Source organism: Thunnus albacares, chromosome 4 (assembly GCF_914725855.1).
Source record: "Thunnus albacares chromosome 4, fThuAlb1.1, whole genome shotgun sequence".
In the NCBI taxonomy this organism is placed as follows: Eukaryota; Metazoa; Chordata; class Actinopteri; order Scombriformes; family Scombridae; genus Thunnus; species Thunnus albacares.
In genome coordinates this window covers 17433372-17445548 of record NC_058109.1, presented here as the reverse complement: position 1 = coordinate 17445548, position 12177 = coordinate 17433372, and the positions used below count along the sequence as shown (strand labels likewise).

Sequence of the window (12177 nt, the reverse complement as noted above, 5' to 3'; positions counted from 1 at the left end):
AATAAGAAAAATATAGAATATCGCCAGCCTTATCCATTAAATCCATCATCCTTATCCATCAATCTTGAATGAACTAATTAAAACAAATAAAATATTAATTTTGTGTGTGAGTGAAAAGAAATGAAGCTCACATTGTTTGGAGTCCGGTGTCACCTTCTCCATGAGAGCAATGAAGTTGAGCAGGAACTCGGTGTTGTTGTTGGACAGTTCCAGTTCATTGCAGTATTCCCTGAGGGACAGACAAAGCGTTTTAACTCAGAGACAGAGGGGAAAAACAAACATGTGTACACTATCTTTATCCCACACAGAAGGACACACAACACAAAGTGGGGATGCATGAATTCATACACGTTACTTGATGCCATCGTGCGCAGCATGCATGTCTTAAAGCTTAAATTCCAAATGCTAAAACGTCTGTCTGTCAGTCAAAATGAGACGAGGATTACACCGCAGAGCAGAGCACAGGCATCACAATGAAAGGGTGATTTTATCAGTGTGTTTTAAAATTCAGGTTGCAGCCGGAGGCCACTCGGGTCTGATAACAAAACAGCACATGCAAAGAGGATTTCAGTCTTTTTTTTTCATACAACATTTTTGTATTTATACATCATGCTGTCAAATATCCAGTTTACTCTTAACATTACATTGTACGACCTAACCATCAACAACTAAATGTATTTATAGAAGATATAAACATGCAGCAACACTGAAGCAGCATGCAAAAGAGATTTGATGTGGATTTGGTACTTTGTAGTAATGAGGATAACATAGGCAAGAGAATGCGTATTATAATACTATGATGAATTTTATATTCTTCTTGAAAAAAAACCTGTGTATTTTAAAAATTTGTAATTATGAGTAAACACACCACTCAAAATGAAAAAAAAAACAGAATGAATGAAACCAACCACTTACATGAAGTGCAACTCAACATCACAAAAAAAGTAATTCAATAAAGCTTATAGATGCTGAATGTGGAGCCAAAATAAACACACACAAAGACACAAAAAAAATGTATATTGTGCAATTGAAAGACGTGAAGACAAGACCAACAACTGATGACCATCAACGACAGCAAGCATTCACACACAGGGCTACCTGGGAGCAATGAATACATGTCCTTCAGACTCAAAACTGTTTGGCAGCAGTGATTCAAAATCTGCAACAGAAAGGGGAAGATTATCTGGGAAGAGCAATGGGCAGAGCAGTGGGGAGTTGTGGGTAAACAGCAGCTGTTCTTCAGAGGTGCAGGGACGCAGAAGGGAGTTTACCATAGCAACACTGAGGAGTCATGGGAACACTAGCGTTAGCCAATATGGTGCCTAAAATGGAACCTGACTCTCAATGGATGGCCGCTTTACTTTCACAAGCACTCACACCTTTTATTTTCTTTTTGTTTATTACTTTGTCAACAAACAATCTCCGATTCATTTGGTTTCAATCTAACAGATTTTGGGTGTCTGAGAACTGACTTGCCAGACATGTTGTGTCAGGAAGGAAGTTCTCAGACAGATTAACCACAATGAGTGCTTTTCTATCAGGCAGGCATCAACATGGCCAACTATTGCAAGGGAGGTGAGTGAAGGTCCTGATGGAAGTGGTCACCCCTCAGACTGGTGGGGGAGAGGGCTCAGAGAGACACATAATCAGAGGAAATGCATTGCATTGTGAAGGGCATGTCGAAGGGCAACTTCATCGTCATCTATCACATTCAGAACAGAACAGAAAATATCAACCAGTACCATCATTAAAACCTCGACAGGTGAGTTTCCGATGAATCCGTATTTTCTCATTATGTCACACCTGTATCTGTGTACAGCCGAGGAATACAACATTTACTTTTTGAGCTAAAATAGAGTGCCCAGGTAGTTTTCCGCCCACAATGCCGTGCACATCCGGGGTCAGGTTTACTGAGGAAGTGTTGGGCCGTGCCCCTGGCGGTCTGAGGGGTGAGAAAGGGGGGGGGGAGACAAGCTGATGGAGACAGGGAGTACAGAGGGACGACACAGGAGTCAGGCGCTGCACCGAGCGGCACCCTGACACCTGACAACATGGGAGGACCTGGGTGGACAGGACACAGCTCAGCCCTGTAGGGACAGTCTGCAGGCTGCGACGCCTCCAGCTATAGGCGAGATACTTCGGCAACTAACAGACATCAAAAGGTATTTTATTTTATATTTAGACTAATAAATTTATATCTAAGTTAAAATATTTCCACCAGAGATCCTGATTTACTCTACAATTAATAAATAGCAGTACTTACAGTACATGATACATATGTGCTGATATATTATTATAGCTAAGGTGTGGCACTACAAAATTAATATTTCAAATTTTTGTGTGTGGCACCTTAAATTATGAAAAAGTAACTAACTAGAAATAGGAAAAGAGGTCAAAATTGATCTACAGTAGCACTAATGAGGTTTTTTTATTTGTTTAATGAAAGATCTATCAATATCTGAGCCCTAGTGTGGGAATTAGTTAAGACATTTATGAACTAATGACACTGTAAGAAAAAGACAGAGAGAGATGAGAGGCAAAGAGAGTGGAAGAGAAACGATGATACTGAAAGAGAGAAAAGGAAGACGAGGAGAAGAGAGAAATATGGTCAAAGAAAATGAGAAGAAAGTGAAAGAGTGACAGAGAGAAAGAGGAAGAAAGAAGGCAGATACAACCCATTTGGAGCTATCCACAGAAGGGAAAGGATTAGGGAGGGGACAAAAGACAAGTTTTAACAGAGAACATGAATATCTGTCTTCCTTGGGTGCAGTAGGCGTTTTGTGCTTCTGGAGCAGCGTGGATACGTAGGGGAGGAGGGTGAGGTTGAGGACTGGAAGAGCCATCGTGAGAGATGTGGGATCTGAGCTGCAGCAAGAGGGTGAGGAGGAGGAGGAGGAGGAGGAGGAGGAAGGATAAAAAGAAGAAGAGGAGAAGAAAAAGAGGGAAAAGGGAGGAGAAGGAAGGTCCTGAAGGCAAGACGGGCAGGAACAGAGGCAAGCAGGCTGGGACAGGTGAGGGTGGGAGGGGGGGCAGCAGGAAGAGGTTTAGGACGAGAGGTGTGGGAAGGAGGCAGCGGTAGGGAGTAGGAAGTAAAGGTAGAGGGAACGTGGACCAATATGGAGTATACTTGCCCTTGGTGTATGGCACTGTGTGGATCCATCAGAGAAGGAGTGAGCAAGAAAAGAAACAGGGGATCGGGTGGGAAGGGGGGGATCACAGACAATATTTTATTCAATTACTGTTTGAATAAAAATATTGTTTTCTTGAAAGAAAGAAACCAATTTAAGTCAAACAAGACAAGAGAGAAAAAGAAATGAAGAGCAAACATCTTATTTGCAAGAGCAAACGAGAAACGGAAAACCAACAGAAGAACGGAAAAACTGGGAAATCCAGAAAAGGAAAATGTAAGGAAAACCGTGAAGACAAAAACAGTATTGTGAAGAATAACTATGGTAGGAACAAAAGATAAATCAAATGAACCAGGAAAAGAGGGCAGTAACAGGGTCTGGACAAAGAAAGAATGAGAGAGACAACACGTGTCCCCATTCAGACCCACAAAAACCCAAACTCCCACATTTGACAAGCCCTTGATCCGGGTCGTGTGGGAGTTTATCTACTGAATGATTCCAAAGCTGAGAAACATCTCACACAATCCAACTGAAAAGATAAACAAAAATCACACACATAACGGAAGGAAAATTCCCAAAATCATAAAACTCATCATAAAGAGTGAAAAGCATGCATGTTTTCACAGGTTTTCAGAACATCAAGGTACTTTGAACACAGATGCTTCAGAATCATTACTTGGTGGAGAAGAGGCGAGAGCATTTGGCAAAAAAAATAATAGCACAAGGTCACCATTATTTTCACCTGAGTTACACAGTAAAACCACAGCTTTCACCTTTCTGTCAGTTCAGTTATTTTTTTCTTCAGCCAGTGTGAAGAAAAAACATCACCATTTTACAGCACAGCATGAAGACAGGAGGGAACAGGGGGCAGTAGAGGAGTCGGGGGACTCAGGTATGATCCTGCCTATCAGAGAGCGTATAGAGAGGGGGGGGGGGGGGGGGAGAGAGGGGGAAGCAGGGGCAGGGAAGGCGACTCCGCTTGGACACTCCCTATGATGATGTTGTAGACCCAGGACAAAGGACTGAATAAGAGCGTAAAGTCATATTTGGGAGAGAGAGAGAGAGAGAAGAAAAGAGTGGAAAGAGAGAAAGAGAGGGAGAGAGACAGAGAGTGAAGGATGCTGGGTATTCCCGGGTACTTACACTGCACCTGAAGGATCTGGTCACTCAGGTTGGCTTTGATATGGTTCTCGCTATATGTGGGCAGTACCAACCCTAGACTGAGGGAGGCAGATGCAGAAAATCGGGAACACGTTATGCATGCACATATAAACTCTCCAATACACAAACACACAGACACAGGAAGGTGATTAACAAGACTTGTTTAAAAGGTCCCATGAAATTATATCATTACTTCCTTGAAGGTACCTTTTGGAGCTTTTTGTAAACAAAGTTATGTTACATAGTGTGTATCCCTGTCTAACACAAGTGCATTTCTTCCATTATAAAGCATGAGCAGAGCTGATTTTTGGAAGGATTTGAAACCTGCATTATTTACTTCCATGTTTGTGTGCTAGCAGTCTTCTTCTCTGACTTTGTTGCTACGTTTCTGTCCATCAGCAGGATTGTGTTTCATCTCACCTGCACCCTGGGTCCTTGTGCACTTTCATGCTGCAAATATTGCTCTGTGGCGCCACCAGTGGTCAAAAACTCCACAGGGTGCCTTTAATGTGATGTAGTTTCTTGTGAAACAAGATTTTGAATGGCGTCATTTGACAACAAGGTCTTCAGATCAGTCTTGTGTAGCATGAAGTCAGCACTGTTCAAGGAAGTAGCAGTTTCCCAGAAAGTTGAACTGCCTATTTCAGGCGATCTTTGAGTTGGATTCCATTAAATTAAAATTAAATAGTGAGAATACACATCTGGCAAGTCCTCATTGCCACCGTCAGGCAAGAAGGTTGATGCTCGGCTGTTCCAAAGCACCGTAACTTGGTTGGGAGCGAATCTTGTTTGTATTATGGTTGATATTTGGAACACATAGCGGCAAAGTGAAACTATGAAATATTTTAAACATGTTACAAATAAAAGAGGAATGTATTTGTTGTCTTCTACCAAAGCCATAAATGAAAGTAAGAATCCATATCGCCTGATCTGTGCTGCCATACAAAGCTAAAATATAACTCAGTAAGAGGATTAATTGGAACAGATAGAAAATCAGGCTGTGACAGTATCAGGTTCAGACTGAGCCACAGCTACAGTCGACTATAATATATAGCTAATTTAGATTTGAAGAAACATCCAACATCATTAACTGTTGAGCAAAGTGCTGCTCTAAACTATGTGGAGGATGCATAGCAGAGTAGAGCCATGACTGTCTGGTTAGGGTTACATTTGACAGTAACACATGGGGACTCTTAAACATACTGAAATTTCCATTTGTGGTGAACATTAATAGAATTATGCAGAGAAAGCCTCATACGGACTCAGCCAGGACCAGGCAAGCTGCCAGCAGATATAATAAGAAACACACATCAGGCATTTGTAGGACTACTGAATATCATAAACTTTAATTTGCAAAATGTTGCCCTGGAGGAAATGTCATTATACTGCAACCTCAAATGTTCAACCAAGTTTTGAGATGAATAAACTTTGCAATGAATTTGTGCTTAGAGTACTGTTGAGGATTTTATGAGAGAAAGAAATAGGTTCTTTAATTTGGGTGATTCAGATGAATTATTTAATACAAGTACAGAAGGCAAATGAGTGACTTGTCTTTAATCAGTGATAGGTTCAGTCTGTTCCAAATGTTTGAAAGTGTGAGCTATAATCTTAAATTTGCAAACACTGCTGGTTGATGAGTAACAGCTTCCAAATGTAAATCTGTGACTTGTGGCTTAAAATCAACAAATCAAATGTATCAAAGTTGGACTTCACTCACAGCTTCAAGTTGTGCAATCTTTTGGTCTGAGGCCAGGTGATGTTTTGGATGGGTTTTTGATTTCAAACCTACCTGTAATCTGTGCCCTCCACAGGCGTCCATGTGTACGTCCGTATGGCTTCGTCGATGTACCTCTGTTGACAATCACAAAGAGACTCTGATAAGTAACACTGTCACATCCTCGGCACACGTCTTTCCCCATAATTGGAGGGAAACAACAGATCCTAAACATACTGAGTGATTCAGACTCATTACAACACCATTCAGGAAGGTGCTACTTTGGATCATGATTGAGTCTCATATATTGATGACTTGCCTCATCAACTGACTTAATGAGCGTCTTGATTTTCCTTTGCCCTGATTTGCCATCAATCATCTGTCGTCGGATCTGAGAAGCGAACAGAGCCATGAAAAGCCGTACAGAGACATTGAAATGAAACCACTGTGTAAAAAGCAAGTGACAAATGAAACGTACATGAAATATACGTAAGTTTACAGTCAGTTTCAGGGAGGTTTTTTTTTTTTTTTTACCTCTTCTTTGTTGTTGTCCTCCAGCTCTGCATCCAGGAAGTCCAGAGTGACAGGCTCCCTGAAGTTAATGATCTGAACACAGTGAGAGATAAAGCAGGGGAAGATAAGGGAAGGCTTAACTTCAGTCAGCAGGAAAAACAACCAGATTTAGCTTAAGAACCATCAAACTCATTAAAAGCAGGGCAGAGTTCCTTGTTGGACCTACCTTGGGTCGCAGGTTAGGATGCAGCAAGACGTAACCGTTCGGGTCAATTGCAAAGGTGTAGCCATTGGCTCCAAGCTGCACAGTAAAAGCAGGAGATGTGATTCAATAACGATCCATATGCAAAAAAAAAAAGTCTGCAGACTGAAATCAAGTGTACAACATACTCACTCTGTATGTAGGTGTCTTCCTTTTGATTTCGTTGATTGCAATGTCTACTCCCATGACTCCGAGGATGAGCTGGTTCTGTATGAGGAACACATGGAGTAAATATCAGCATTTTACCCACAACACCACTGACATTATTGAATCACACAGTGCTAAGAACATCTCTGTGCCATCTTTGTGTGCAATCTGATTAGTCCATATTTTTACAGTCCATCTTAAGCTGAGTCGGCTTGCCACCACATCACTGCTTTAAACCTGTGTGACAAGCTCAGAGTAAACACTGAAAGCCGGACGCATATGTGCTGTCTGGATAATTATATAGTTGATACTACAGATGAGAGGTTGCGATGTCTGTTGTCGCCTCAGGGGGGAGGTATTGTCTTCAAGAGCAGCAACTAGGTGGACATTACAAATGAGTGATAATGGTCAACAACACCACAGAGGTGCAAAATAAAACCTGAAAGCCTCCTTTTAGTCCAACTCTTATTGTGTTTTGAGCCTTATATGTGTTAGCCTCAACTACCTGGAGGACAGCATAAACGTTGTTCTCACATAAATAATTAAAGGACAGACTGATTGATACAAACAATCAGTTGGAGTTGAAATAGTCCAGGTTAAGTGATATGATGTGTAAATGAATGAAAATACGTGTAAGTTTTAAGGTTCATATCTTGTGTTGCAGTGTTATTACTACCTGAGCACTTGCAGTGTCAGCAGTGAGGTTGAAGACCGGCATCGTCCCAGTGATGACAAGGCCCAAACCCTGATGAAAACATTTCATAATTCAATTAAGAATGTTTTTAATGGTTTCAAAAAAATTCATGTATTGCACAGTTACAATCCAATAAACACAGAAAACTTCAAAAGAAGCCTTCAGGAATCTAAAGCAAGTCAGTTGCCTTTGACTTGGCACTTGTAGATACAGCATGACTGAGAATCTTCACAGACAACAGATTAAAAAGTTGTGACATCGAAACTACCTGTAGGAGTTTATTTGGGCTTGTTTATTTTCCAGTTCATTGCAGGAATTTAAAGCAAAATCTTAAACAAACAGTGATGATTTACAGAGCAATGATAGAGGTATAAATAATGAAATGTTTGTACATGAAATACTAGGAGAAGGATACATTTATTACTTTAAATCAAATAAAATGTTCTTTCTATTTAAGTTTTCTCTCACCAGAGCATCCTGGTAAACGTTTGTCCACTGGACCTGCTTGGCTTTAGACCCAGCCAGCACCATGGGACGACCCAGGACATCCAGGTACTCCTGAAACAGCAAAAAGTCAGAACGTTAATAAACACACATAATCAAACAGACATTTATGGTGCTTGTTATGTACAGGCATTAAAATGGAGAGCCGGAAGAGCCTTCGAATGTTCATCTGTCATAAAACTATAAGACCCTGACCGGCCTCCTCTCTGTCACCATAAACCAGTGGGCCACCAGCAGCAGCATCCTGGTCCTGCAGGGCCATAAAGCCTCCAGTCCTAAGCCACTCAAGGCCGTTTTTCATCATTATGAAGGAGCTATTAAAAACACATTAAGGGTGTCAATGGCACAACGTGCAAACAGGCCATTCTCCCAGAGGCTCTACTGTCAACGCCGGCACTGTGAGAATGTCCCACAGTGATTGTGAATAGAGGTGAGGGGTTAAGTCTACTAGTAATACATCATATTCACTATATTCTTTTGTTCTAAGGAGTCACCTCGTACAGCAGCTGAGATGTCTTTTTTTTTACACAACCTATTGATCCAAGTCATTTTGGAGATGGTTTGTAATTGGTAAAATTATTGAGTGAGTGACCTCATGACATAAAACAACAGAAACCGCACAGTTTGGAGGGGGAAAAAAAGCCTGCAGGGGACGGGACTGATTGCACTACGAGCCTTCAGTGTCTTGTTATTGTACAGATGAGAGACAGCAAAATTGTTCTCTAATTAAAGTGTATACTTCTGCCAACATTTACGACTCAAAATTCTTTCTCAGATGGTGAATTATAACGTCAAATGTCTATTTTTCGCAACACAATGTGTTCAAACAATATCAGCGAAAAAGCAGCAGCTCTGCGGGGGATTTTAAAAACATTAGCCGTTGTCACATGATAAACAATTTCCATCCACTTTGCAGTGAAAAGGGAAATATTATCACAAATTTTGACCTTTGCCACCACCCTTTGTGTGTCTATCCTCAATACACAAAAGGGGTGCCCTGTATAAGCACACAACTACTTCAGTAACATGCTTTTGACCGTTTGTTTTTCATCGCCTGAACAGTGAGGTGCTGACAAGCGTAACCTATTCTATTATTAGCTCAATAAAAGTCCAGTTTAACGCGCCACAGGGAGATATTCCATCAGGACAGTGACAGCCAGACCTTTTCACGGGATATAAGGGGAAATTTTCCGCTTGGCTAGAACAATCTAGGAAACATAAAAAGTCAGCAACCTCAGATATGTGGTCCAAAGGAAGGAGAGCCACATAGACTCAAACAGCATCCTTGTGCGTTGATTAAACACTATTGTCTCCCTGGTCATTGTAACAGCTCCGATCACAGAGAGTAAACTCATCAACACATTCCCTCTAAAGGCAAACTCTCTAACTCATGGCTGCCTGTCATTGTTGCTCCACTGAGATCCTAAACAAAGAAGATCACTAAAAAAATAAACCTTCAGTCACATAGAAACTCAAACTATAGTGCCATTTATTTTAAAAACTATTCTGCTCTTCCCACATATTGCATTGACTCGGGACATTATGATTAATGTTTTTGTCATCTGTGTTTCATCTGTTATTTGATGTTGCCATCTTAGTCTAGTGAGTCTATGTGATGAGTGTGATGTTGAAGGGCAGAGTACGGTTAAATAACACAAGACCCCGATGTGTCTTCTGGGCCTGCACAGAGAGCTGTAGTCACCCACCTTCAGAAAACCTATTAGAGTAAGTAGCAGTTCTCAGAATATAAATATGCCAGAGTTAATGGAACAGCTGACAGTCTATTCTGGGGCCTGATCGCTCACCGGGGCTGAGGGGATGGGGGAGGAGAAAGGAGGGGAGACGGGGGGGAGAGAGGGGTGTGCAGTACCCCCCACCACCACCCCCCAGCAACTGAGTCAATTTCTGCAGCTGGAATGAGGTTTTCCCAAGGGCCTCCAGAGGCTCATAGTGCCGCAAGCAAGTGCAGGGGGGTGGCAGGGCCCTGGGTGTGTGGTGTGAGGTGTGTGTGACGCAGAGAGAGAGAGAAAGACAGAAAGAAATCTGAAAGACTTTAGTTCAGAGCTTCTAAGAGAAAGTCTGCAACCTTATTTATTATCACACCATCTCCAACTCTGTCACTTCCTTTCAATCCAGCTGTGCCGTCTTCTGTCCCTTAATTACGAATACTTAAAGGCATATCGACAATCTGTGTAATCATCATCAAAGCAACCATGGAGAAGGAACGGACTTTCTCCTCGCTTGATATAGTTGTTCTTACAATTTCATGTAAGAAAGGTGTATTCAGTATCTTGTACACAGTCCATATATCTCACCTGGGTGTTGATTCTGATGGCTCCAATTGATGGAATTTCAAAGTAGTAACCTGAAGATTAAGAAGACAGAATCAATATAAAACTATTTCAACTGAAGGCTTGCGTCCAGCCTGCATGCCTGTGTCATCACAGTTTCAAATCAATTCAATCCAATGGGCTTTAATGGGCGAGAACAATGTTGCCAAAGCATCGAAATACAAATTGTTCAAATATTTGGACTGTACAAAATAACAATCATATGAACATTAACACAACATTAAGATTGATATATATTGATTATATATATATATATATGTACAGTATATGCTGTGCATGTATTTGTGTGCATTTGCTGTGTGTGTGTGTAGGTCATTCACTGTACCTCAGGTTGTGGTATTTTGATAGATAATGGGCACAATTTGCCCTGTCTCCTTCTCTGAGGAGTATTTTTAATTTTGAGAGGTCATTAAGCTCTTTGAAATCTGAAATTACAGTGTTGAACTTGGTAAAGTAAATGTTCCTTATTTCACTGATGTTTTACACCGTAGGAGGAAGTGCATCTCTGTCTCAACCTCACCTGTCGAACAGTGACCACATATTCTGTTCTCTTTTGGTTGCCATGATTTTTCGTGTTTTCCTTTTTCGATTGCCAATTTGTGGTGACTCAGCCTGCGCTTGGTTAGGATCTGTCTCTGCTTTCTATCTCTGACAGTAGAGAGATATTCTGCCAAATAATAATCTATTTTTAGGGCCAAATAACATTCTAATCTACTTTGGCTTTTAGTTTCTTCTTTCTAATGTTCTGAATAGGTTTCTTCACATTGCGTTACAACTTAGTTTACTCTGTTTGGAAAGCAGTGTCAGTGTGAGACTGGTCAGAGTGTGTCTGAGAGGGGGCAGTTCGTCTCAGCACCAACTGACATAGGGGACTCTTTTCTGAGCTTGGCTCTTGGGTTTGGAGGGCGTTTGGAATAGAGGATGTTTATGGGGCTGGATTTAAGGTGATTAAAACATTTGAGTGTTAATTATCAGTGAGTATCTGCCTAATTCTGCTCTACATGCATTTGTTGGTGTTTTTCTGTGTATGTGTAAAATATATCTGCAGACTGTATGTAAATATTCTGTTGGGTTTTAATTGGAATTTGGAAATTATTAAATTTTCTCTTAATAGCATTTCAAGCTCTTCAAGCTTTTTTTCTTTTAGTGCATTCACTGCTATGTTGAAACTCCCTGATGTTATTATGGTTATACCAAGGTGGGTATAACTCATACTATGTTCAATTATATGATTATTTATGGTAATTATAGAATAATATTTGTTCTCCTGACATCTGGAGCGTTTTTGAAAGCTTACTTTTCTTCATATTTACTGCCAGGGCCCAGTTCTGACAGTACTTTTCTATTATGTCCAGCTGCTGTAGTCCTTTTTCAGTAGGAGACAGCAGAACAAGGTCACCAGCATAAAACAGACTTCACCTCTCTGTCTAGGACGGAGAGGCCAGGAACAGCACATTGATCCAACTGAACAGCAAGTTCATTTATATACACATTAAATAAAGTCGGACTTAAATTGCAACCCTGACAAATCCCTCTTCTCTGGGTGAACAATTCAGTTTGATTGTCTCCAATTTTGACAGCACACCTATTTTCCAAATACGCTGATTTAACCAGATCGTTCATTTTTCCCCCTATACCACAATGTAGAAGTCTGTGATAGAGCCCTTCATGCCAAATAGAGTCGAAAGCTTTCTTGAAATCAA

The 12177-nt window shown here is 40.9% G+C and overlaps 1 protein-coding gene across 10 annotated transcripts in view; it reads right to left on the bottom strand.

The window, feature by feature from the left end:
* cacna2d2a (calcium channel, voltage-dependent, alpha 2/delta subunit 2a) overlaps positions 1-12177 on the bottom strand; it is a 155715-nt gene that overhangs the window by 7292 nt on the left and 136246 nt on the right. For 9 of the 10 annotated variants that reach the window (XM_044347711.1, XM_044347712.1, XM_044347707.1 and 6 more), the window contains 11 exons: positions 10439-10488; positions 8088-8177; positions 7602-7670; positions 6911-6985; positions 6743-6817; positions 6538-6609; positions 6323-6394; positions 6079-6140; positions 4272-4348; positions 1099-1159; positions 132-229 (listed from right to left, as the gene is read on the bottom strand). In XM_044347711.1, coding sequence (XP_044203646.1) covers positions 132-229; positions 1099-1159; positions 4272-4348; positions 6079-6140; positions 6323-6394; positions 6538-6609; positions 6743-6817; positions 6911-6985; positions 7602-7670; positions 8088-8177; positions 10439-10488 — 801 coding nt within the window. Of the gene's footprint in view, positions 1-131; positions 230-1098; positions 1184-4271; positions 4349-6078; positions 6141-6322; positions 6395-6537; positions 6610-6742; positions 6818-6910; positions 6986-7601; positions 7671-8087; positions 8178-10438; positions 10489-12177 lie in introns of all 10 variants that reach the window. The other variant, XM_044347715.1, reaches the window with a different exon arrangement.